This window comes from Oncorhynchus kisutch, unplaced genomic scaffold (genome assembly GCF_002021735.2).
Source record: "Oncorhynchus kisutch isolate 150728-3 unplaced genomic scaffold, Okis_V2 Okis02a-Okis13b_hom, whole genome shotgun sequence".
NCBI classification, from domain to species: domain Eukaryota; kingdom Metazoa; phylum Chordata; class Actinopteri; order Salmoniformes; family Salmonidae; genus Oncorhynchus; species Oncorhynchus kisutch.
In genome coordinates, this window is record NW_022261979.1 from 3,876,606 (window position 1) to 3,900,850 (window position 24,245).

The 24,245-nt window shown below is 42.5% G+C and overlaps 2 protein-coding genes across 4 annotated transcripts in view; both read left to right on the plus strand.

Annotated features, from left to right (window-relative positions):
- Positions 1-247: 247 nt before the first annotated feature.
- sycp1 (synaptonemal complex protein 1) lies at positions 248-16,192 on the plus strand. 3 transcript variants are annotated; one of them, XM_031812086.1, is made up of 35 exons: positions 248-339; positions 713-842; positions 935-1,019; positions 1,270-1,313; positions 6,274-6,438; positions 6,561-6,628; positions 6,711-6,784; positions 6,897-6,955; positions 7,097-7,163; positions 7,290-7,363; positions 7,515-7,623; positions 9,435-9,529; positions 9,727-9,911; positions 10,012-10,079; positions 10,236-10,297; positions 10,416-10,532; positions 10,652-10,756; positions 10,889-10,992; positions 11,089-11,206; positions 11,308-11,378; positions 11,490-11,571; positions 12,091-12,153; positions 12,232-12,294; positions 12,403-12,465; positions 12,554-12,670; positions 12,749-12,859; positions 12,977-13,069; positions 13,176-13,250; positions 13,339-13,416; positions 13,513-13,692; positions 13,825-13,899; positions 14,045-14,113; positions 14,250-14,357; positions 14,572-14,661; positions 14,845-16,192. In XM_031812086.1, the coding sequence occupies exons 2-35, from the start codon at positions 714-716 to the stop codon at positions 14,983-14,985; spliced, it is 3,207 nt and encodes a 1,068-aa protein (XP_031667946.1). In that variant the 5' UTR covers positions 248-339; position 713; the 3' UTR covers positions 14,986-16,192. The 3 variants fall into 3 exon arrangements, with proteins under 3 accessions (XP_031667946.1, XP_031667948.1, XP_031667947.1); XM_031812087.1 differs by having other exon boundaries at positions 280-359; XM_031812088.1 differs by lacking the exons at positions 13,825-13,899; positions 14,045-14,113; positions 14,250-14,357; positions 14,572-14,661; positions 14,845-16,192 and having other exon boundaries at positions 13,510-13,612.
- Positions 16,193-16,637: 445 nt separating this feature from the next.
- The window catches only part of jazf1b (JAZF zinc finger 1b), a 38,629-nt gene continuing 31,021 nt past the window's right edge, over positions 16,638-24,245 (plus strand). The window contains exon 1 of the mRNA XM_031812094.1: positions 16,638-17,098. Coding sequence (XP_031667954.1) covers positions 16,984-17,098 — 115 coding nt within the window. The 5' untranslated portion in view covers positions 16,638-16,983. The remainder of the gene's footprint in view (positions 17,099-24,245) is intronic.

Below are 24,245 nucleotides of genomic sequence, written 5' to 3' on the forward strand. Positions count from 1 at the left end.
AGTATAAAATAACTGCTTGAATTAATTGGCTAACAGTCTACAATGTTTCCATAAAATACATATAAATTACTGGTATAATGCAACTTTCTATTTCTTCAAATGTATCCATTTGATAGCTACATTCCTCACACGCTCACAAAAAAATATTGATATTTTAGATATTTAAAAATGTCGTTTAGGATGGAATAAAGTTTAGAAGTCGTTTGTGTTTTAGGTTTGGAAAGTGACGAAATCATCGCCTTCCACGCGCCCCTGTAAATGAGATCTGCGCGTGCCTCCAGCTGAACTCAGCCGTTGAATTTCAACTCAAAAACCGTTGGCTGTCTTTTTCACCTCCAGGTACCGTGCTATTAGCTAACGTAAGCAAATAATTCACAATTAGCTAGATATTAATTCGCGTAATATATTAGGGAAATATATTTCGTTTTCTTGCCAGTCTCCGACCGCAACATTTATTTTTCTAGTAACGTTAGCTAGTTAACGTTAGCTAACGTCAGCCAGCATAGCTGACATTAGCGACAGTAACGTTAGCTAGCTAAAATTAGCTAGATGTTTGCTGTTTTGACGAAATTTCAGTTTGCTAACTAAGGTTTTATGAATAAAAAATTGCCAAAGCCCCTTGCTTGCTACTTTACTAAATGTCAATACCGTATTGTTGTCAATTAGCTACTATACCTAGCTAACATTAATAACGTTACCATTTCGTTTTCAGGATGGAGAGAGGATTCAACTTCAAGCTGTTGGTGCCTCCTAGAGTCAACCCAATCCCAGGACAGGTTTCTACCGTCAAACCACAAGAAATAGTGGAGGATGGGGGATGTTTCATGCAAACTCTGCAGCAGGTACCTCAGCTTTATGTTTTGTTTGAATTAAAATTGTTTGGTATTTTGTCAATATGAATGACTTTACACTGATGTGCTACTTCAATTCTTAGGGTTACAATAAATGTTTGGACAAAGAATCAAACATACCGTTTCCCTCTATGAATATGGTTGTGCCAACAAAACCCACCAGATCAGGTATTTTATTTTACATTATACTTGTACAAATTCATATGGAACTTTAATTTCAGAAATCACTTCTTTTTTTTACATTTAGGGCTGGTTTGTCAAACCCAGATACTCCATTGAAGGTTTTTTAGTCAAGGAAATAGGGATAGGCTAAACCGGTCCCTACAGTTTTGTGCAAAATGTATATATTCTGAATCATGAGTTGCACATGCATCTCGAGTTAGAATTATTTTCTCATAGATTTTCTCTCCCCCAAAAGATGTATTCAAGATGAAAGTTGTGCCACCAATGGAAAATGAAGAAGTAAGTAAACTTAGTTTGGTGTGAACACAGATGAAAACATAATAGTATGTGATGTGACTTGGAACTGGTGGGACGTGGGGGAATAAAACTGCTATAGAGAGCAGAGGGGGATGTTTGCTTTGCCAAGCCCCTTGATTCCTGAAGTTTCCCTATACATTCACATGTTTATATTACACCAATAAGTATCAACAAGAGTGGCTCTTTAGAAAACAACTTGGGATGTTCCAAACATTAATTTCTGAAAAGCCGCAATGGTCACATCAACTTTAGCACGCCACAATATTAGAGGTTGACCGAGTATGATTTTTCAACGCCGATACCGATTATTGGGAGGACCAAAAAAGCCGATACCGATTAATAGGCCGATTTTTGAAATGTATTTGTAATAATGACAATTACAACAATACTGAATGAACACTTTTTAAAACTTAATATAATACATCAATAATATCAATTTAGCCTCAAATAAATAATGAAACATGTTAAATTTGGTTTAAATAATGCAAAAACAAAGTGTTGGAGAAGAAAGTAAAAGTGCAATATGTGCCATGTACGAAAGCTAACGTTTAAGTTCCTTGCTCAGAACATGAGAACATATGAAAGCTGGTTGTTCCTTTTAACATGAGTCTTCAATATTCCCAGGTAAGAAGTTTTAGGTTGTAGTTATTATAGGAATTATAGGACTATTTCTCTATACCATTTTGTATTTCATATACCTTTGGATGTTCTTATAGGCACTTTAGAATTGCCAGTGTAACAGTATAGCTTCCGTACCTCTCCTCGCTCCTACCTGGGCTCAAAACAGGAATACAACGACAAAAGCCACCCTCGAAGCAGTGTTACTCATGCAGAGCAAGGGGAACAACTACTCCCAAGTCTCAGAGCGAGTGACGTTTGAAACTCTATTAGCGCGCACCCCGCTAACCATTTCACATCACATCGTTACACCAGCCTAATCTCGGGATTTGATAGGCTTGAAGTCATAAACAGCAGTGGCTGCTGGAAAAACGCACAAAAGTGCTGTTTGAATGAATGCTTATGAGCCTGTTGGTGCCTACCATCGCTCAGTCAGACTGCTCTATCAAATCATAGACTTAATTATAATATAATAACACACAGAAATACGAGCCGTAGGTCATTAATATGGTCAAATCTGGAAACAATCTGTTACGTTCTGACCTTTATTTCCTTTGTTTTGTCTTTATTTAGTATGATCAGGGCGTGAGTTGGGGTGGGCAGTCTATGTTTGGTTTCTGTTTCGGCCTAGTATGGTTCTCAATCAGAGGCAGGTGTCGTTAGTTGTCTCTGATTGAGAATCATACTTAGGTAGCCTGGGTTTCACTGTTGGTTTGTGGGTGTTTGTTTCCGTGTCAGTGTTTGTCGCCACACGGTACCGTTTCAGGTTTCGTTTCTTCACGCTTTCTTTGATTAAAGTTAGGGACACCTACCACGCTGCATCTTGGTCCGATCCTTACTCCTCTTCAGACGAAGAGGAAATCTGCCGTTACACTATCATCTCAAAAACAAGACGTTTATTCTTTCAGTGAAATATGGAACCGTTCCGTATTTTATCTAACGGGTGGCATCCATCAGTCTAGATATTCCTGTTACATTGCACAACCTTCAATATTATGTCATAATTACGTAAAATTCTGGCAAATTAGTTCGCAATGAGCCAGGCAGCCCAAACTGTTGCATATACCCTGACTCTGCGTGCAATGAACGCAAGAGAAGTGACACAATTTCACCTGGTTAACATTGCCTGCTAACCTGGATTTATTTTAGCTAAATATGGAGGTTTAAAAATATATACTTCTGTGTATTGATTTTAAGAAAGGCATTGGTGTTTATGGTTAGGTACACGTTGGAGCAATGACAGTCCTTTTTCGCGAATGTGCACTGTATTGATTATATGCAACGCAGGATATGCTAGATGAACTAGTAATATCATCAACCATGTGTAGTTATAACTAGTGATTATGATTGATAAAGTTTAATGCTAGCTAGCAACTTACCTTGGCTTCTTACTGCATTCACGTAACAGTCGGGCTCCTCGTGAGGCAGGTGGTTAGAGTGTTGGACTAGTTAACCGTAAGGTCGCAAGATTGAATCCCTGAGCTGACAAGGTAAAAATCTGCCATTTTGCCCCTGAACAAGGCAGTTAACCCATCGTTCCTAGGCCGTCATTGAAAATAAGAATGTGTTCTTAACTGACTTGCCTAGTTAAATAAAGATTGAATAAAGGTGTAAAAAAAAAAATCTGCCAAATCGGCGTCCAAAATGACAAATTTCCGATTGTTATGAAAACTTGAAATTGGCCCTAATTAATCGGCCATTCCGATTAATCGGTCGACCTCTACACAATATACAGTGCATTCGGAAAGCATTCAGACCCCTTCCCCTTTTCCACATTTTGTTACGTTACAGCCTTTTCTAAAATGTATTAAATCATGTTTTCCTCATCAATCGCCACACAATACCGCATAATGACAAAGCGAAAACAGGTTTTAGATTTTTTTGCAAATTTATTAAGAATTAAAAACTGAAATACCTTATTTACATAAGTATTCAGACCCTTTGCTATGAGACTCGAAATTGAGATCAGGTGCATCCTGTTTACATTGATCATCCTTGAGATGTTTCTACAACTTGATTGGACTCCAGATGTGGTAAATTCAATTGATTGGACATGATTTGGAAAGGCACACACCTGTCTATATAAGGTCCCACAGTTGACAGTGCATGTCAGAACAAAAACCATACCATGAGGTCAAAGGAATTGTCCATAGAGCTCCGAGACAGGATTGTGTCGAGGCACAGATCTGGGGAAGGGACCAAAACATTTCTGCAGCATTGAAGGTCACCAAGAACACAGTGGCCTCCATCATTCTTAAATGGAAGACATTTGGAACAACCAAGACTCTTCCCAGAGCTGGGCGCCCGACCAAACTGAGCAATCGGGGGAGAAGGGCATTGATCAGGGAGGTGACCAAGAACCCGATGGTGACTGACAGAGCTCTAGAGTTCCTCTGTGTTGATAGGAGAACCTTCCAGAAGGACAACCATCTCTGCAGCACTCCACCGATCAGGCCTTTATGGTAGAGTGGCCAGACGGAAGCCACTCCTCAGTAAAAGGCACATGATGGCCCACTTGGAGTTTTCCAAAATGCGCCTGAAGAACTTTCAGACCATGAGAAACAAGATTATCTGGTCTGATGAAGCCAAGATGTAATTTTTTTGGCCTCAATGCCAAGCGTCACGTCTGGAGGGAACCTGGCACCATCCCTACGGTGAAGCATGGTGGTTGCAGCATCATGCTGTGGCGATGTTTTTCAGGGGCAGGGACTGGGAGACTAGTCAGGATCAAGGGAAAGATGAACAGAGCAATGTACAGAGAGATCCATGATGAAAACCTGCTCCAGAGCGCTCAGGACCTCAGACTGGGGCGAAGGTTCACCTTCCAACAGGACAATAACCCTAAACACACGGCCAAGACAAGCTTTGGCTTTGGGACAAGTCTCTGAATGTCCTTGAGTGGCCCAGCCAGAGCGCGGACTTGAACCCATTCGAACATTTCTGGAGAGACCTGAAAATACCTGTGCAGCGACGCTCCCCATCCAACCTGACCGATCTTGAGATTATCTGCAGAGAAGAATTGGAGAAACTCCCCAAATACAGGTGTGCCAAGCTTGTAGAGTCATACCCACGAAGACTCTAAGCAGTAATCGTTGCCAAAGATGCTTCAACAAAGTAAAGGGTCTGAATACTCATGTACAGATTTGTATTTTTAATACATTTGCAAACATTTCTACAAACCTGTTTTTGCTTTGTCATTATGGGGTATCGTGTGTAGATAGATGAGGGAATAAGAATAAAAATACATTTTAGAATAAGGCTGTAAGGTAACAAAATTTGGAAAAAGCCAAGAGGTCTGAATACTTTCTGAATGCACTAAAAGCCTAGATCAGAGGTATTCGAAGTCAGAGTCATGGGGGAATTGGAGTAGGGTCCCCCCAATTAAAATAATAATAATAATTTTGGGAGGAACTAAAAACGAGTACAAATTATTGTATGGGACAACATACAAATGTTTTTGGGAAAGATACATTGATAAGAAATATGAACATTTAATGAATTTAAGGTTGTTTGTTGATGTAAACATTGAAATGGACTGATTTTAAGGTTGTGTCATCAGATTTGGGGAGGGATGGGATCACCAGAAATTCTGGCTAAAGATATGGGGTCCCTTCTGAAAGAGTTTGCGTACCACTGGCCTAGATAGATAACACATTGTACAACTCACCAGCAAGCCAATATTAGTTGAGTGTTGATCTCTGGTGGACAGACTACAGAAACATAAATGGTACCGTAGGTCTGACATGATACAACGGGATGCGGGAGATGGTGAGCAGCATTATTTCTGGTCCTTGGGTTTTTTGTCACCGGTTATTTGGAAAAATCAAGATTTGGTGTGGTGTGTCGAATTTCGGAAGGGGAGGGGACATTTGGCCCATAGACTTACCCGTAACTTGCAAAGAGAGAGGGTAGAGCTCCTCGTTCTCTCAACACTTCTTTACCCAGAACTTAATCGAGCATCTGATCAATTACGCAAGACTTTAGTTCTGGGTTAACCGAGATTAGTCGCATGTGAGCAAATTTGCCTTTATCTCAATTTAGCCTTTATCTCAATTCTCAGGAGCATTAGTTTTACATAATAGGCTGTGATTCAGAGGAGACTGGAGGAAATAGCTATAGGAGGACAGGCTCATTGTAAAGACTGGAATGGAATAAATGGAACGTATCAAACATATGGAAACCACATGTTTGACGCCGTTCCATTGATTCCATTCCAGCCATTACAATGAGCCTGTCCTATAGCTCATCCCACCAGCCTCCGCTGATGTGATTATGCATAGATTATGCTGTAGAGTTCTGACATGTGTTTTCTAAATCTTCTTAGACCAATTGCAAACCCAGTCAGCTGTATTCAAAACTGTTTGAAGAAGTTCAGAAAGTAAAGTATTGGAAAGTCAAAGTGGACTCAGAGGCTGTGCAAAAAGACAGGAAGCTGCAAGAAAACAAAAGAACAATTGAAACCCAACGTAAAGCCATTCAGGAATTGCAGGTATGTACCAGTAAATGTACAGGTATAGGCCTATATTGAAAAGACAGAGTAAAAATGCTAAAGTCCTTTTTTGAAAAGTATTATTATTATATATCCTATTTTTCCTTTTCTTTATGTTTTAGTTCGGAAATGAAAGCCTCAGCATAAAACTAGAGGATCAGATCAGTGAGAATGATGATCTGCAGAACAAGTATGTATTTGATTATAACATGATACTGTCACTATAGATTGTCTCATTCTGTTTTTTTCTGTAATGTTCATTTTTCCAACAGAAACAATGCAACACGGAACCTATGTAATATACTAAAGGATACGTTTGAAAGATCAGCTGAGAAAATCCATCTATGTGAGTAAAACATGCCTACTACTCAGCCTAAGTGTACATGCTAGTTGCCTGAATGCGAAATGATAACATTTTGTGGTCTACGTTGTCCTCAAACCAACCTATGTTCTCTTAGTTGAATCTGAAAGAGAGGAAACACATCACTTGTTCATGGAAAACAGTGAAACTATTCAGGTGAATATTATAATTTTCTGTTCTTTTGATTAAAATAACATAATTGATTTGTTATCTTCATTAATACAGCATTTATGGCATCAGTTATATGATGCTAGTGAAGAAGAATATTTGTTAAAACATTTGTATTAATTGTTATAGAGGATGAATGCTGCCTTTGAAAGCCTACGTATTCAAGCAGAAACTGACCGCCTTGAAATGCTGAAAGGTATATATTACTTGAAATATATTATCATCAATGCACTTGTATTGTGTTGTTGTGAACATAACACTCGGCACTTTACACAGTATATAAAAAGAGAACAATAACTCCAATGATGTGAATATTTTACAGTTAAAGAGGATTTGGAAGAATTTGCCGTTTTAAAGGAGAAGTTTGAGAAAGAATTCAGTATGAAAGAAGAAGAGGTTGGTCTGACTGAACATGAGTAGAGTAATGGACACCCTCTCTGAGTGGTTTTTAAAACACATTTTCGGGTAACCTATTGTTGTCACAAACAATATGAACAGTATTTGTGTTGTGTATGTAGACTATGGAAACTGAAAATGTCTCTTACAGGTTGTGATACTTCAGATGAAAATGAAGGACAAAGAAAAAGAACTTCAGGCAATCCTGCTCAACCTCCATGAAACCCGAGAGAGTTGCAAACGGTTACAACAGGCAGCACGTAAGATGGGCACTTTTTGTTCATTGATTAGGCCTAGGTCTTAAGCCCTATTTGGACAGGACTAGTATTACTAGAGACGTTGATTATGTAATTACCCCAGCATGTGCATTATTCCAGAGGATGATTTGCGTAGGATGTTTTTCCAAACAGCCTCCTGTAATTATTATTTTTTTCTTCATTCAAGGTATGAAAATATTTAAAGGTCATATCAAGATAGTAGGCTATACATTGATAACTTGTGCTTGGCTGCCAACATTTGTAGGTGCCCTCATAATATTTAAATTGAGGAAGTGTGATCAAAATCATTATTTTAGAGATCCACGGTAAAAGTTCCTCCTAATAAAAATGCCCCGCATCCTGCTTATATGAGTTGCTGAACAGTAGACCTATTTGCACTTGAGATGCGTTTATGGATGAGAAAGTGAACTTGCCATGTCCAACAAAGTTAACCTCAGTGGTTCGGGGATGCTTTGTGTTCTATTGATCTACTGCCTACTACATCAACAGCCAGGGTTTCTTTAAAGAGACAATCAGCAGTTGAAACACTAACAATGCCTTCTCCCACCCCTGTTTTGGTAAAAAAGCTTAGGGATGGGGTTGAAGAAGTGTAAACACTCTCAAATTCATAGACAGAACAATGGATGCTTAGTCTGGGCATCCATGATATCAACATTATAGTTGTAATCATGTTTTTAGGCTATGTAGTGTTTGTTTACATTTACATTCTTTACAAACAGAGTAAAACAAGCTTATATTTTTGTTTTTGATGTGGTACGACAGTAGAACTAAGCTCATGAGGCATTTATAAATTATATTCTTCAAGAATCAATGGCTACATATCAATAATTCACAAATCTCAAAATGGATGTAGCAAATGCAGATTGCCCCTTTTAATAAGCCTATAACTGCAATACTTTTTTATTGCGTATTTAGGCTTAATTAAACTGATGCATTTGACAATGTTCAACTTCAGTTCACTGGCACAAAAGGTATAAACAAAAGTATTCACTTTGAAAGTTGATAAAGGCAGTTATATGAAATATAAACTGTATACAAAAGTATGTGGGCACCTTTACCCCCCCTCCCCCGTTCACAAAGCGAGGTCCATACAGAAATGGTTTGTTGAGATCGGTGTGAAAGAACTGAGCCTTGACTTCAACCCCATCGAGCAACTTTGGGATGCATTGGAACGCCGAATGCGAGCCAGGCCTAATTGCCCAACATCAGTGCCCAACCTCACTTACTCTTGTGGCTGAATGGAAGCAAGTCCCTGCAGCAATGTTCCAACCACTAGTAGAAAGCCTTCCCAGAAAAGTGGAGGCTTTTATAGCAGCAAACGGTGGGATCAGCTACATATTAATGCCCATGATTTTGGAATGTGGTGTTTGACGTGCAGGTGTCCACATACTTTTGGTAATGTAGTGTATGTGCAGCACTTTGTTTTAAGCTTCAACTGATCAAATCAGTTCTATGTTTTCTTGCTCAAACTGCAAGCAATACTTGTCAAACTCTAATGTCACGGAAAACACAGTGATGTCGATAAGAACGAGAGTCGTAATATCAGAGGACCTTGGTAATTCTGGCTGGAATTGTTACTCTCCTGCCATGGCAGATTCAGGACTAAAATTACAGATGTGGTGTTTTGTTCTTGTACACAATTACATTACGCTCAGTAAAATGAATTCCATTCGAATAGGTCTTGGTGACCTTTTAAATCCATTTCATGCATTTTACTGGAAGTGAAACTTCCTTACTCCTGTATAATATCATATTTTACGACAAGAACATTAACATCTTATTTCCTTTGACAGAACAACACCAGGAAGCCCTTCAACGTTCCAAACAAGAACAAGAATCTCTGTTAGAAAGTCTGCAAAATGCAGAACAGCTCAATGAAGAATGTGAGGTTAGTATGTTGTTTTGTACTCCAATATGCTATTAAAAAGTATATTTAAAACGCAAGTTATGCAGTTCATCATGTATAATCCAAGGAGGCATATGTTTGTCATTTTACATTCTAAGTTGTTATATATCTTCATGTGGCTGTGGACAGTACATAATGGGACAATGGAAAATTTGCATTGTTACTTTAAATCTCTATAGGAAAGTAGAAAAGCTATTGCTACAGCATTAGAGAGGAACAAAGAGGAGAATGCAAAGGTTATTGCCAAGAAAGACTCAAGCTTGGAAGAGCTCAACAAAATAAAAGATCAACAAGCAGACAAGCTTGTACAGATTCAGGCCACAGCCCAGGAATTTCAGACATCATTAACAGTTGAGATACAGAGGTGGGAAATGAATAGAGTTACTATTTTGTCCCCTGTTTGGTGAACCCCAAAATGGTAATCAAGATTCTTATATTACTTTGAATGTTAACTTGTTTCTCAGGGCAAAAGAACTTGAACTGAAGCTTACGGCAGTCACAGAGGAACTTGACAGGAAAAACCTTGAATTAGGTAAAGTATTGCTCGGCTTCGCCTCGTACTTGCGACTGTGCTAAAAAAAAGGTGTATCACACACCCTTTCGTGTTACAATCATTCTTTTTTCGAACATTGACATTTATTTTTAGCTTGTATGCAACCAGAGATTAAATATAAGTTTTGTTTTCTAGGAGAGATCAAAGAACAGAAAGAAAAGAAAGACAGTCAGCTACAAATCCTTGAAGATGAATTGGTAAAGATTATATGTCCCCTATGTTTTGTGAACTCAAATTGGCACTTCCCTCATAACTGTCATGTCTAGTCCATGGTGAGGTTAATGAAAGAGCAATTATTTTACTCTTACCTTTTAGGATGTCAAAAATAAATCCATACAGTCACTAGAGGAAACAATTAAAGTTGTGGAGACCAGAACATCAGAACTCACCACAGCGCTTGAGGGGAAACATGCTGAAATTCACCAAGTTAAGGTGAGATAATGTTCAGATGATTGTTGTGTAGATACATTTATAGCGCTACTTATTCAGAAGGATATTGTTTGCATAAATCGTATTATCTTTTAATATTGGAATATGTTGTACCCTTCTAGAATAAAGTGGAAACCATGTTTGTTGAAAACATTTTACTGGAAAAGGCTCTTGGAAATGCTGAAACGATGCAAAACGACTTGAAAGAAAAAGCCAATATGACTGAGGTTTCATTCTATTAATTCTATTATCCTTGCACAATATTGGCAATGCATATTTGTGTTAACATTTTTTGTTTGACACCTGTATGTACATAGATGAGTCCAGGAAAGAAATTGTTAATATGCTGTATCCCACAGAGGAAAATAAAAGAGATTGAGGGGCAGTTATCTGCTGCAATGAGAAGAGATGAAAAATCCATCAAGGAGAAAGAGAATCTAAAGACAGACATTGTACAGCATGAGTGAGTCCTTGGATGTTCAAGTATAAAGTATTCAATAACCTGAGGGATAGTTTTCCTCCATGTCTCTGTAAATGCTGAATGTGAATTATTCTCCAGGGTGAAGTATAAGGAGCTATTAGCAAGTTTCAATCAGCTGCAGCTTGAGAAGAAGACTATTCTGGAGCAGATTCAGAATGAATCCTTAGAGGCAAACATTCTGGTAGCACAACTTAAGGTCTGTATGAATTGAACATGTGATGCTGTCTGTATAGAATAATGGATCAGTTTGCTGATAATTCATTATTGTGTTGTAATGGGAATATTCTTGTCATTCAGGAGAGTGAGGCAAAAGAGATGAAGATGAAGAAGGAAATTGAAAGACTCCAAGAAGAGAACCACCAATTACGGTCAGTTAGAGTTAATTGTTTATAAATCTTTAGTAATGATAGTCATTATACAATGCTGCATGCAGCAACATTAGTTTTTTTTCTTCAAAATCATTCACCTTTTTCCTGTAGAGAGGAATTGAAATCCTTAAATGCCAAAGTTGAAGAGCAAGGCCAAGACACTGAGAATCTGCAGAAGAAACTTGAAGAAAGTGTAAGCAAATCAACTGTCTATGAGGTTGGAATAATATTGTGAAATTGTGAAAATTATGATAATGTCCCTTTAGTGTAAAAGCAGTTTGAAATGACCGCCTGAAATTTCTGCATGTTTTGGTGGAATGGAGTTTTGGCCTGCCTGATGCCATCACCATGTGGTAAATTAGTTACTAGACCAATAAGAAAGAGTGTTCCAAACCTCTCAGATAGTCCTAGCAAAATTCTTGCTTGAGAAATTGCTATTGGCTAAGAAGTTATTTTTGTTTATTTTTTTACCATTTTATTTTAAAACAATCACAGTAAGGTGCTTAATTGTTACCCAGAAAATATTTGATATTGAGATAAAATGTCTGTATTGGAACTTTCACCATGATGTCAGTTTAACACTGTTTTTCAAAAATATTATATGGCCGAGTAAATGCCCAAATCTAAATGCACGTCTGTTTTATTCTATATTCACACTGATGAGTGATAGTAAATAAAGTTCACTATTTTCTGTTTGACTTCATGTCTATAGTGTGGAGATCTGCAGGCCGAGCTCTCAAAGAAAGATAAACAAATGAAAACAGTGGAGTCAAAGGTGATTATCAAAGTCATGTCTGCACTTGGATTATTTTGTCTTTAATATCTTATCAAACACTTAGCTTTTTCTCTCTAGCTGTCCAACCTGAAGATAAAATTAGAGAGTAAAACTAAAGTCCAGGACGAATACCAAAAAGAGGTTTGTGTTGACTAAAAAAATGGATTATAAAATGACAAATTAATTATACAATAATATAAACTGTTCAGCTTTCTATAACCTGTTTTTCATTTACTTGTTTGTTCTCAGAACAAAACGTTGAAGAAACAAATTGCAATTGAGACAGCAAAATCCAGTGAACTTGAAAATGAGGTACCGCGTGGCTTTAAATGGTAATTTACAAGACAAGTGCAAAATTGTAGTTCAGTTGTGATGCAACTTAGTTTTTCATCCATTACAGATAAACAAATTGAAAGAGGAGTCAGAAAATGTTCAACGATCAAATGAAGAGGAATGTAAAAATTTGCTTGATGACCTTGAAACCAAAGCAACATCTGAGGCAGAGCTTCAGAAAAAGGTGCTTATTGGAAGTTAATAATATGGTACATTCTGGTAGATGTGGCAACATACTTGCTGTACATATTGATCCCTGCAGGTGCAAAAGCTACATCTTACAGCAACAGATGCCGTCAAGAGTAAGGAAGATACTGAAATCAAATGTCAGAACAAGATAGCAGACATGGTTGCCTTGATGGAAAAGCACAAGGTAAAGTTATCTTTAGGTCAATATCCACAGATTACACCAACACCGCTGCCATCTTGCATGTTGTTTGAAATGTTATCCATGTGTGTTTGTTAACATTTAGTTCTCTGTTGGTATCAGAACCAGTATGACAAAATGGTTGACGAGAAAGATGCAGAGCTTGATGAGAAGAAGAGGAAAGACATGGAGGCAACTGCTAATAGAACATCACTGGTATGTTACAATATAGTAGAGAAATACACATGAGATTGGATTAACTGGGAGCATTTCAGTAGTGTTATACCTCTGCTTCTTGGATATTTTTCTGATTTTTCCTCAGGAATTGGCACTGTCACAGCAGAACATTGAGAATGACCGTTTGAAGGAACAACTAAAGAAAGAAATGAACGAGAGGGTAAGTGGTCATGTCCCATGCTGACAAAGCTGTGTCAAGTGACAAATGTTGTCTATTTACTCAGTCATGATGTCATGTTTGGTTGTAGGAAAGCTTACTACAAGAGATTACAGCCCTGAAAAAAGAAAAGAAAATTAGCAGGCAACTGGAGACACAGGATGAACAGGTAGATATTCAGATATCAGAGCATTACAACAGTTTGTGTTGTTTAAAAGTGTCTGACAAAAATTGTTATTTTACATTTTTTCTATTTACAAAGTAGCTGCCGGAGCCAAAGTCCAAAGAAGTTAGGTGTTCTGAAACCCCCAAAGTATACTCCTCCGCCAAGATGCCTTTGTTCCGTTTGGCAAAGGACAGTCAGAGAAAGACGAAAACTCTGAAAGCCTCTGTAACCCCATCCCAAACCTCAGAGAAAATAGTTGTATTGACTCCAAACATTAATGTAAGTGATCATGAACTTCTTAAAAATGATTGTGTTCGGGTCAAACATTTTCTGAAATGTTTCTCCACTACATCCATGTGCATCATCACTGTATAATACCTTAGATGAACTGATAGTGTTGATGTGTCAAAGGAAATGGAAAACGAAGCCCCAAAAACTCCATCTTGGAGCTCCATGACTAGAGTTGCAGCAACACCACGAATTAAGGTATTGGAATTGGTTGATTATTTTGTGTGTTGTATTCATAATGCATAAGTTAGGCTATTCAATAATAAATGATCTGTATGTTGTATGATCACCGTAGAATTGATTAGATGAACTGACATGGTACTGTATGTTTTATGCGTCAAAGGAAACCGAAGCTCTCAGAACTCCATCTTGGAGCTCCACCAATATAGTTAGTGCAACACCACGGATTAAGGTATTGGAGGGTGTTGATAGATTTTTTTTATGTTTAAGATTCATTAACTGTGTTTTAATTTATTGACTGAGCCATTCCCCCAGAGGATTCTCTCCATCCTATTTCTTTGTGAGTGATTGAGTGATTTTCTCCATAGTCTTACAGAATCAGAACTCCTCCCTCCACTGGGAAGTCTGTGCCCTGGGGGATGAGCACTCTGGAGCTTGACCCCAAGTCTGACAGCTCGGAACATAATGATTTATTGGTAAATAATGCCTCAAGATCTAATGAACACACTGCTTGAACTTGGATAGACTTAAAACATTGGATTTGTTCAAACAATTCAAACAAACAGATTTATTATCATAACTTTATATGCAAGCTGTATGGTGTGCACATGCACATTTAATTGTGGAAATCATTTTGCTTTTACATATCACTTCTTCTAACTTGGGTCTTTCTGGTTCATATAATGGCAGAGCATTGCAGTTGCAACTAATCCATTCAAGAGCCGCCTGCAGTCAAGTGTCCCAGCAGCACAGAATCAGAAAGTGGACATATTCAGGAAGGTAGAATGAGCCAGCCTTACATTAACACCAAATACTTGACTTACTTGGCAGTACACCCTCTGTATTATGAAATACCATATTGTATGGTATAGTCTATACTCTGCAACTTCTAAAATATAGTCTGTAACTTAAAAGTAGTTAATGCTATGATGTCCAGGTCAGTATTAGTCTGTAACGTTTCAGATCCAGAGCCCTGCCATTCAGAAATCACCTGGGAGTACTTTAAAGCTCGCCGCAATGAAAAGGATGCGGGATGCTGGTTGGACATCTGTCACTGGTGCTGAAAAGAAGAAGAAAAAAACAGTTGAAAAGATCTTTGCATAAAAAGCAAGTGCTGTGCTTTTCAAGATAGACCGTTTTCTGTGTGTCTGACACATCTGAAAACGGTCTATGCTATTTTCATTACACCACTGCTCTCAAGTTCATTCATGTCTATAGTTGTCTGATGCTGGGAAAGCTGTTGACCGAAATAGGAATTTCAAATGCAAGTCAAACGAATTTGAAATGAACCAAGTATGTTATATTGTTTTGTTGTTACTGTTTAGCAAAATACTCACATTATTCATGGAAGAATATGTCAAATGCTTTTTGTTTTGAGCAAACTTGCCTCCTTTGACTCTATTCAACATGAATAAGTTCATGTTTTCATGAAATTTAATTTATTTGTTTGTAACATTGTTTTTGCTTGTGCAGTTTTTATGAACCTATACACTATATATACAAATGTATGTGGACCCCCCTTCAAATTAGTGGATTTGGCTACCGCCGAGTGCTGAAGCGTGTAAAGATCGCCTGTCCTCGTTTGCAACACTCACTACCAAGTTTCAAACTGCCTCTGGAAGCAACTTCAGCACAATAACGTCGGGAGCTTCATGAAATGGGTTTCCATTGCCGAGCAGCCTAACACATGCCCAAGATCACCAAACGCAAATCTGGGTTTGGTGGATGCCAGGAGAATGCTACCTGCCTGAATGCATAGTTTGGTGTAGGAGGAATAATGGTCTGGGGCTGTTTTTCATGGTTCGGGCTATGCCCCTTTGTTCCAATGAAGGGAAATCTTAACGCTACAGCATACAATGACATTCTAGACAAGTCTGTGCTTCCAACTTTGTGGCAACAGTTTGGGGAAGGCCCTTTCCAGTTTCAGCAGGACAATGCCCCTGTGCACAAAGTGAGGTCCATACAGAAATGATTTGTCAAGATCGGTGTGGAAGAACATGACTGGCCTGCACAGAGCCCTGACCTCAACCCCATTGAACACCTTTGGGATAAATTGGAATGCCGACTGTGAGCCAGGCCTAATCGCCCAACGTCAGTGTCTGACCTCACATGCTCTTGTGGCTGAATGGAAGTAAGTCCCTGCAGCAATGTTCCAACATCTAGTGGAAAGACTTCCCAGAAGAGTGAAGGCTGATATAGCAGCAAAAGGGGGACCAAATCCATATTAATGTCCATGATTTTATAATGAGATGTTCCACGAGCAGGTGTCATATTGTTATTTATATTGCTACCAAATAAAATGATGCTTCAATTTGTTAGTCATTTATTTGTATTTACTCAGATGGTAATATTATCCCTCCGACTAATACACTCGTTTTAAACCTTTTAATGTGACTCCCTAATTAGGATCCCAGGGGAAACAATGACCAAAAGTAAGGTTCTTACTACCCTATCACGTAATTCAAACAGGTATGGTGTGTTTTTGAAATGTGGTGCCTACTGTTCTGGCCTACAATTCACAATATTGCAACGTAATACGTCAAGTATATTCGTGACGTTGATTATAAAGTGAGTTACCTAAGGGGTGCTCAAACAGGCAATGATATTGTCACTGTCCCTATTTTTTTTTTATTGTATTTTTTTATTTAACTAGGTATGTCGGTTAATTAAGAACATTTTATTATTTGCAATGACGGACTAGGAACCATGGGTTAACTTTTCCTAGGGGCAGAAAGGGGAGATTTTTACCTTGTCAGCTCGAGGATTCGATCTAGCAACCTTTTGATTACTAGTCCAGCAGCGCTCTAAACACTACCTGCCGCCCACTAGCTCTATTGCCGCAATCAAGTGCTAGTCGAAACTCGGAAATGTTCGACTTGCTAACTGGTTGTAGTTATTCACGTGCCGCGTTCAACAAATGAGCAGATCGAAATTTCCGAGTTTCCTAGTTCCGACTAGCACGTGAACATAGCCCCTCTGCCCTTTCTCGCTCCACTCTCCCACCCCATGCTTATGCTCCAGCTGCTAGCGCCGCTGCCTGCTGGTGTCTGTAGCTGACTCCCCTCACTGGCACACATATTCAATGTACAGGTAGCTTAGACCATGACAGGCATCGCCGCTGCATCCTTCTTCTCTAACATTTGTAGGTTCGGTGGTTGCGGACTCCACTTCGAATCGTTGGCCGAACTCATCGTGCACATTGAGGATAACCACATCGGTAAGCATTGAACTAACCAAACAGAAACTACATATGTGCTCATTCCACTTCTGCAATTGCCCTGGCTAGGGCTAGCTCGAACCAGTTAGCTAGCTATAGCTACTTCCTGCGTCTGACAGCGCTGTTGTTAGGTGTGGTATTGATGGGACGTTTGTCTTTAGATTTTGTTTACTTACTGTCACGCTATAGCATTTCAATATATAGCTACAAACTGCACGATTGGGAACCATCTCGCACTTCGGGAGCGCCAGTTGGTCAATGCATTCAACGTTTACGCACGGAACCGTGTTGAGCCATTGCTCACTCTTAACATGGCATTTGCAGTCTTGTCTGTTTGCAGCATCAGGCCTAGGCAAGCTACGTTACAAACACTTGCTAGATACTGCAACTAGCAGCGCAATGATAGAACGAACAGTGGTGAAAAAAATACTGATTTGTTATACTTAAGTAAAAGTAAAGATGCATTAGTAGAAATTGACTCAAGTAAAAGTGAGTGATCCAGTAAAATACTACTTGAGTAAAAGCATTTGGTTTTATGTATACTTATTAAGTATCAAGAGTAAAAATAAATATTTTCAAAATCCTTATATTAAGCAAACCAGACAGCACCATTTTCTTGTTTTTTTATTTATTTACGGCTAGCAAGGGGCACACTCCAACACTCAGACGTAATTTACTAACGAATAATGTGTGTTTAGGGAGTCCGGGAGGGAGTACTTTTGGATGTCAGGGAAAATGTATGGAGTAAAAATAAAAATTTATTTAGGAATGTAAGGAAGTAAAAGTTGTCACAAATATAAATAATAAAGCACAGATACCCCCAAAATCTACTTAAGTAGCACTTTAAAGTATTTTTACTTGAGTACTTTACACCACTGAGAACGAACCATTGTTGACAACTTGAGTAGCTTTAAATAAACCTAATTGAAGATCAAGCTCCTTGGTAACTAGTTAGTTTGTTGACAATTACTGTTTTTACACTTCTAACGGTGCCTTCCTTGTTACTATGAGATTACAATGGCCATGGGGCTCAGATCACAGTGCAATTTAAGTTTAGTTACAATGTTATACTCATTATAATTGCATTCAGAATGTGTGAGTCTCTCTCGCTCTCACACAAACTGCTAGAGTATGCAGTTGTGCAGCAGACGGTAGAGTACAGAACAGTGGAGGTGAATGTTAGTCACCCTGGGAGACGTGTGGGCGTGAGTCTTGTCGTGCTGCACAGAGTTACTGAATATTGATGAACCTGGATGTGGGTCACACCAAGCCCCCACCTCTTCTCACTCACACATGATGTTGTCTCTCAAGGGTCACAGTAACAGAAGATCCTCCCATATTGATTAGGCTTCTATCATTGTGAACATGATGCCTGTCTCTGATCAGCTGGCAACCATTCCTAAAGACTCCAACCAACCACTGCATTCAGTCAGGCCTGACAGGATTCTGGCTCAAGATAAAGGCAGTCTGTCTTGTTGCCTTTTTAGCTCCATGACATCACCCCAGTCCAGAATGATAAACAATCTGTTCCAAAATCAATCGTATCCCTTGGCTGAACCCCAGACAGAGCCCCTTGACACACAGAGAACCCCAGACAGAGCCCCTTGACACACAGAGAACCCCAGACAGAGCCCCTTGACCAGTCCAAAACCATGAGATTCAGTGCATTCGGAAAGTATTCAGGGCCCTTGAATTATTCCACATTTTGTTACGTTAAAGCCTTATTCTAAAAATGATTAAGTTGTTTTTCCCCCTCATCAATCTAATACATTTTTGCAAATGTATTAAAAACAAAAAAACAGAAACATCACATTTACATAAGTCTTCAGACCCTTTACTCAGTACTTTGTTGAATCACCTTTGGTAGCGATTACAACCTCAAGTCTTCTTGGGTATGACACTATAAGCTTGACACACCTGCATTTGGGCAGTTTCTCCCATTCTTCTCTCCAGATCCTCTCAAGCTGTGTCAGGTTGGATGGGGAGCGTCGCTGCACAGCCATCTCCAGAGATGTTTGATCAGGTTCAAGTCCAGGCTCTGTCTGGGCTACTCAGGGACATTCAGAGACTTGTCCCGAAGCCACTCCTGCGTTGTCTTGGATGTCTGCCTAGGGTCATTGTCCTGTTGGAAGGTGAACCTTCACCTCAGTCTGAGGTCCTGAGTGCTCTCAAGCAGGTTTTCATCAAGGATCTCTGTACTTTGCTCCGTTCATCTTTGGGCTCCCAAGTGGTGCAGCGGTCAAAGGCACTGCATTCTCAGTGCAAGAGGCGTAGTCCCTGGGTAGAATCCAGGCTGCATCACATCCGGCCGTGATTGGGAGTCCCACAGGGCAGCGCACAATTGGCCCAGCGTCGTCAAGGTTTGGCAGGGGTAGACCGTCATTGTAAATAAGAATTTGTTCTTAACTGACTTGCCTAGTTAAATAAAATACAAATAACATCTTTCCCTCAATCCTGACAAGTCTCCCAGTCCCTGCCTCTGAAAAATATCCCCACAGCATGAAGCTGCCACCACGCTTCACTGTAGGGATGGTGCCAGGTTTCCTTCAGATGTGACGCTTGGCATTCAGGCCAAAGAGTTCAATCTTGTTTCTCATGGTCAGAGTCCTTTAGGTACCTTTTGGCAGACTCCAAGCGAGTTGTCATGTGCCTTTTACTGAGGAGTGGCTTCCGTCTGGCCATTCTACCATAAAAGCCTGATCGGTAGAGTGTTGCAGAGATGGTTGTCCTTTTGGAAGGTTCTCCCATCTCCACAGAGGAACTATGGATCTCTGTCAGAGTCACGATTGGATTCTTTGTCACCTCCCTGACCAAGGCCCTTCTCCCCCAATTGCTCAGTTTGTCCGGGTGGCCAGCTCTAGGAAGAGTCTTGGTGGTTCCAAACTTCTTCCATTTAATTAAGAATGATGGAGGCCACTGTGTTTTGGGGCCCTTCAATGCTGCAGATAGGTTTAGGTCCCTCCCCCAGATGTGTGCCTCGACACAATCCTGTGTCGGAGCTCTATGGACAATTCCTTCAACCTCATGGCTGGTTTTTTACTCTGACATGCACTGTCAACTGCGTGACCTTTTATATTGACAGGCCCATATCGTAATGCTGTGTATACTAGACCATATCTTGTAGGCCTGTTATTTGTATGTGTGTATTTAAAAATGGATCAAATTGAGGGGGTGCTTTAGTTTTACTGGTGTGTGTTCATTTTGCGTGGTGGGGTTTTCTCAGGATCAGTGGGGATTGGAGAGGAGGTGTATGGTGACGAGGCATAGAGCACTACTTTTGACTGGAGCCCTATGGGTATCCAATGGGCCATGGTCAAAGTAGTGCTCTATGAAGGGAATAGGGTGCCTTTGGGATGTAGATAATGGACTGGCTGCATGGAGAGGGGATGGGTAATGAGAAATCCCCCTGTTCTCTCTGATAGGCCTGGGCGGCTATAGGGCTGATCCCCCTGTTCTCTCTGATAGGCCTGGGAGGCTATAGGGCTGATCCCCCTGTTCTCTCTGATAGGCCTGGGAGGCTATAGGGCTGATCCCCCTGTTCTCTCTGATAGGCCTGGGAGGCTATAGGGCTGATCCCCCTGTTCTCTCTGATAGGCCTGGGAGGCTATAGGGCTGATCCCCCCCCCCCCCCCCCCTGTTCTCTCTGCTAGGCCTGGGAGGCTATAGGGCTGATCCCCCCCCCCCTGTTCTCTCTGCTAGGCCTGGGAGGCTATAGGGCTGATCCCCCTGTTCTCTCTGCTAGGCCTGGGAGGCTATAGGGCCGACCCCCCTGTTCTCTCTGCTAGGCTATAGGGCTGATCCCCCCCCCCTGTTCTCTCTGCTAGGCCTGGGCGGCTATAGGGCTGATCCCCCCCTGTTCTCTCTGATAGGCCTGGGAGGCTATAGGGCTGATCCCCCTGTTCTCTCTGATAGGCCTGGGAGGCTATAGGGCTGATCCCCCCCCCTGTTCTCTCTGCTAGGCCTGGGAGGCTATAGGGCTGATCCCCCTGTTCTCTCTGCTAGGCCTGGGAGGCTATAGGGCTGATCACCCTGTTCTCTCTGATAGGCCTGGGAGGCTATAGGGCTGATCACCCTGTTCTCTCTGATAGGCCTGGGAGGCTATGATAGGCTATAGGGCTGATCCCCCTGTTCTCTCTGCTAGGCCTGGGAGGCTATAGGGCCGACCCCCCCTGTTCTCTCCACTAGGCCTGGGAGGATATAGGGCCGACCCCCCTGTTCTCTCCACTAGGCCTGGGAGGCTATAGGGCTGATCCCCCTGTTCTCTCCACTAAATCAAATCAAATCACATTTATTTATATAGCCCTTCGTACATCAGCTGATATCTCAAAGTGCTGTACAGAAACCCAGCCTAAAACCCCAAACAGCAAGCAATGCAGGTGTAGAAGCACGGTGGCTAGGAAAAACTCCCTAGAAAGGCCAATACCTAGGAAGAAACCTAGAGAGGAACCAGGCTATGTGGGGTGGCCAGTCCTCTTCTGGCTGTGCCGGGTGGAGATTATAACAGAACATGGCCAAGATGTTCAAATGTTCATAAATGACCAGCATGGTCGAATAATAATAAGGCAGAACAGTTGAAACTGGAGCAGCAGCACAGTCAGGTGGAAGTTGAAACTGGAGCAGCAGCATGGCCAGGTGGACTGGGGACAGCAAGGAGTCATCATGTCAGGTAGTCCTGGGGCATGGTCCTAGGGCTCAGGTCAGTTGAAACTGGAACAGCAGCATGGCCAGGTGGACTGGGGACAGCAAGGAGTCATCATGTCAGGTAGTCCTGGGGCATGGTCCTAGGGCTCAGGTCCTCCGAGAGAGAGAAAGAAAGGCCTGGGAGGCTATAGGGCTGATCCCCCTGTTCTCTCTGCTAGGCCTGGGAGGCTATAGGGCTGATCCCCCTGTTCTCTCTGCTAGGCCTGGGAGGCTATAGGGCTGATCCCCCCCCCCTGTTCTCTCTGCTAGGCCTGGGAGGCTATAGGGCTGATCCCCCTGTTCTCTCTGCTAGGCCTGGGAGGCTATAGGGCTGATCCCCCTGTTCTCTCTGCTAGGCCTGGGAGGCTATAGGGCTGATCCCCCCCCTGTTCTCTCTGCTAGGCCTGGGAGGCTATAGGGCTGATCCCCCCCCCCTGTTCTCTCTGCTAGGCCTGGGAGGCTATAGGGCTGATCACCCTGTTCTCTCTGATAGGCCTGGGAGGCTATGATAGGCTATAGGGCTGATCCCCCTGTTCTCTCTGCTAGGCCTGGGAGGCTATAGGGCTGATCCCCCTGTTCTCTCTGCTAGGCCTGGGAGGCTATAGGGCTGATCACCCTGTTCTCTCTGATAGGCCTGGGAGGCTATGATAGGCTATAGGGCTGATCCCCCTGTTCTCTCTGCTAGGCCTGGGAGGCTATAGGGCCGACCCCCCTGTTCTCTCCACTAGGCCTGGGAGGATATAGGGCCTACCCCCCTGTTCTCTCCACTAGGCCTGGGAGGCTATAGGGCTGATCCCCCTGTTCTCTCCACTAGGCCTGGGAGGCTATAGGGCTGATCCCCCCCCTGTTCTCTCTGCTAGGCCTGGGAGGCTATAGGGCTGATCCCCCTGTTCTCTCTGCTAGGCCTGGGAGGCTATAGGGCTGATCACCCTGTTCTCTCTGATAGGCCTGGGAGGCTATGATAGGCTATAGGGCTGATCCCCCTGTTCTCTCTGCTAGGCCTGGGAGGCTATAGGGCTGATCCCCCCCCTGTTCTCTCTGCTAGGCCTGGGAGGCTATAGGGCTGATCCCCCTGTTCTCTCTGCTAGGCCTGGGAGGCTATAGGGCTGATCACCCTGTTCTCTCTGATAGGCCTGGGAGGCTATGATAGGCTATAGGGCTGATCCCCCTGTTCTCTCTGCTAGGCCTGGGAGGCTATAGGGCCGACCCCCCCTGTTCTCTCCACTAGGCCTGGGAGGCTATAGGGCTGATCCCCCTGTTCTCTCCACTAGGCCTGGGAGGCTATAGGGCTGATCCCCCTGTTCTCTCTGCTAGGCCTGGGAGGCTATAGGGCTGATCCCCCCCCCCCCCCTGTTCTCTCTGCTAGGCCTGGGAGGCTATAGGGCTGATCCCCCTGTTCTCTCTGCTAGGCCTGGGAGGCTATAGGGCTGATCCCCCTGTTCTCTCTGCTAGGCCTGGGAGGCTATAGGGCTGATCCCCCCCCCTGTTCTCTCTGCTAGGCCTGGGAGGCTATAGGGCTGATCCCCCCCCTGTTCTCTCTGCTAGGCCTGGGAGGCTATAGGGCTGATTCCCCCCCCCTGTTCTCTCTGCTAGGCCTGGGAGGCTATAGGGCTGATCCCCCTGTTCTCTCTGCTAGGCCTGGGAGGCTATAGGGCTGATCACCCTGTTCTCTCTGATAGGCCTGGGAGGCTATGATAGGCTATAGGGCTGATCCCCCTGTTCTCTCTGCTAGGCCTGGGAGGCTATAGGGCTGATCCCCCTGTTCTCTCTGCTAGGCCTGGGAGGCTATAGGGCTGATCCCCCTGTTCTCTCTGCTAGACCTGGGAGGCTATAGGGCTGATCCCCCCCCCCCCTGTTCTCTCTGATAGGCCTGGGAGGCTATGATAGGCTATAGGGCTGATCCCCCTGTTCTCTCTGCTAGGCCTGGGAGGCTATAGGGCTGATTCCCCCCCCTGTTCTCTCTGCTAGGCCTGGGAGGCTATAGGGCTGATCCCCCCCCTGTTCTCTCTGCTAGGCCTGGGAGGCTATAGGGCTGATCCCCCCCCCTGTTCTCTCTGCTAGGCCTGGGAGGCTATAGGGCTGATCCCCCTGTTCTCTCTGCTAGGCCTGGGAGGCTATAGGGCTGATCACCCTGTTCTCTCTGATAGGCCTGGGAGGCTATGATAGGCTATAGGGCTGATCCCCCTGTTCTCTCTGCTAGGCCTGGGAGGCTATAGGGCTGATCCCCCTGTTCTCTCTGCTAGGCCTGGGAGGCTATAGGGCTGATCACCCTGTTCTCTCTGATAGGCCTGGGAGGCTATGATAGGCTATAGGGCTGATCCCCCTGTTCTCTCTGCTAGGCCTGGGAGGCTATAGGGCCGACCCCCCTGTTCTCTCCACTAAGCCTGGGAGGATATAGGGCCGACCCCCCTGTTCTCTCCACTAGGCCTGGGAGGCTATAGGGCTGATCCCCCTGTTCTCTCCACTA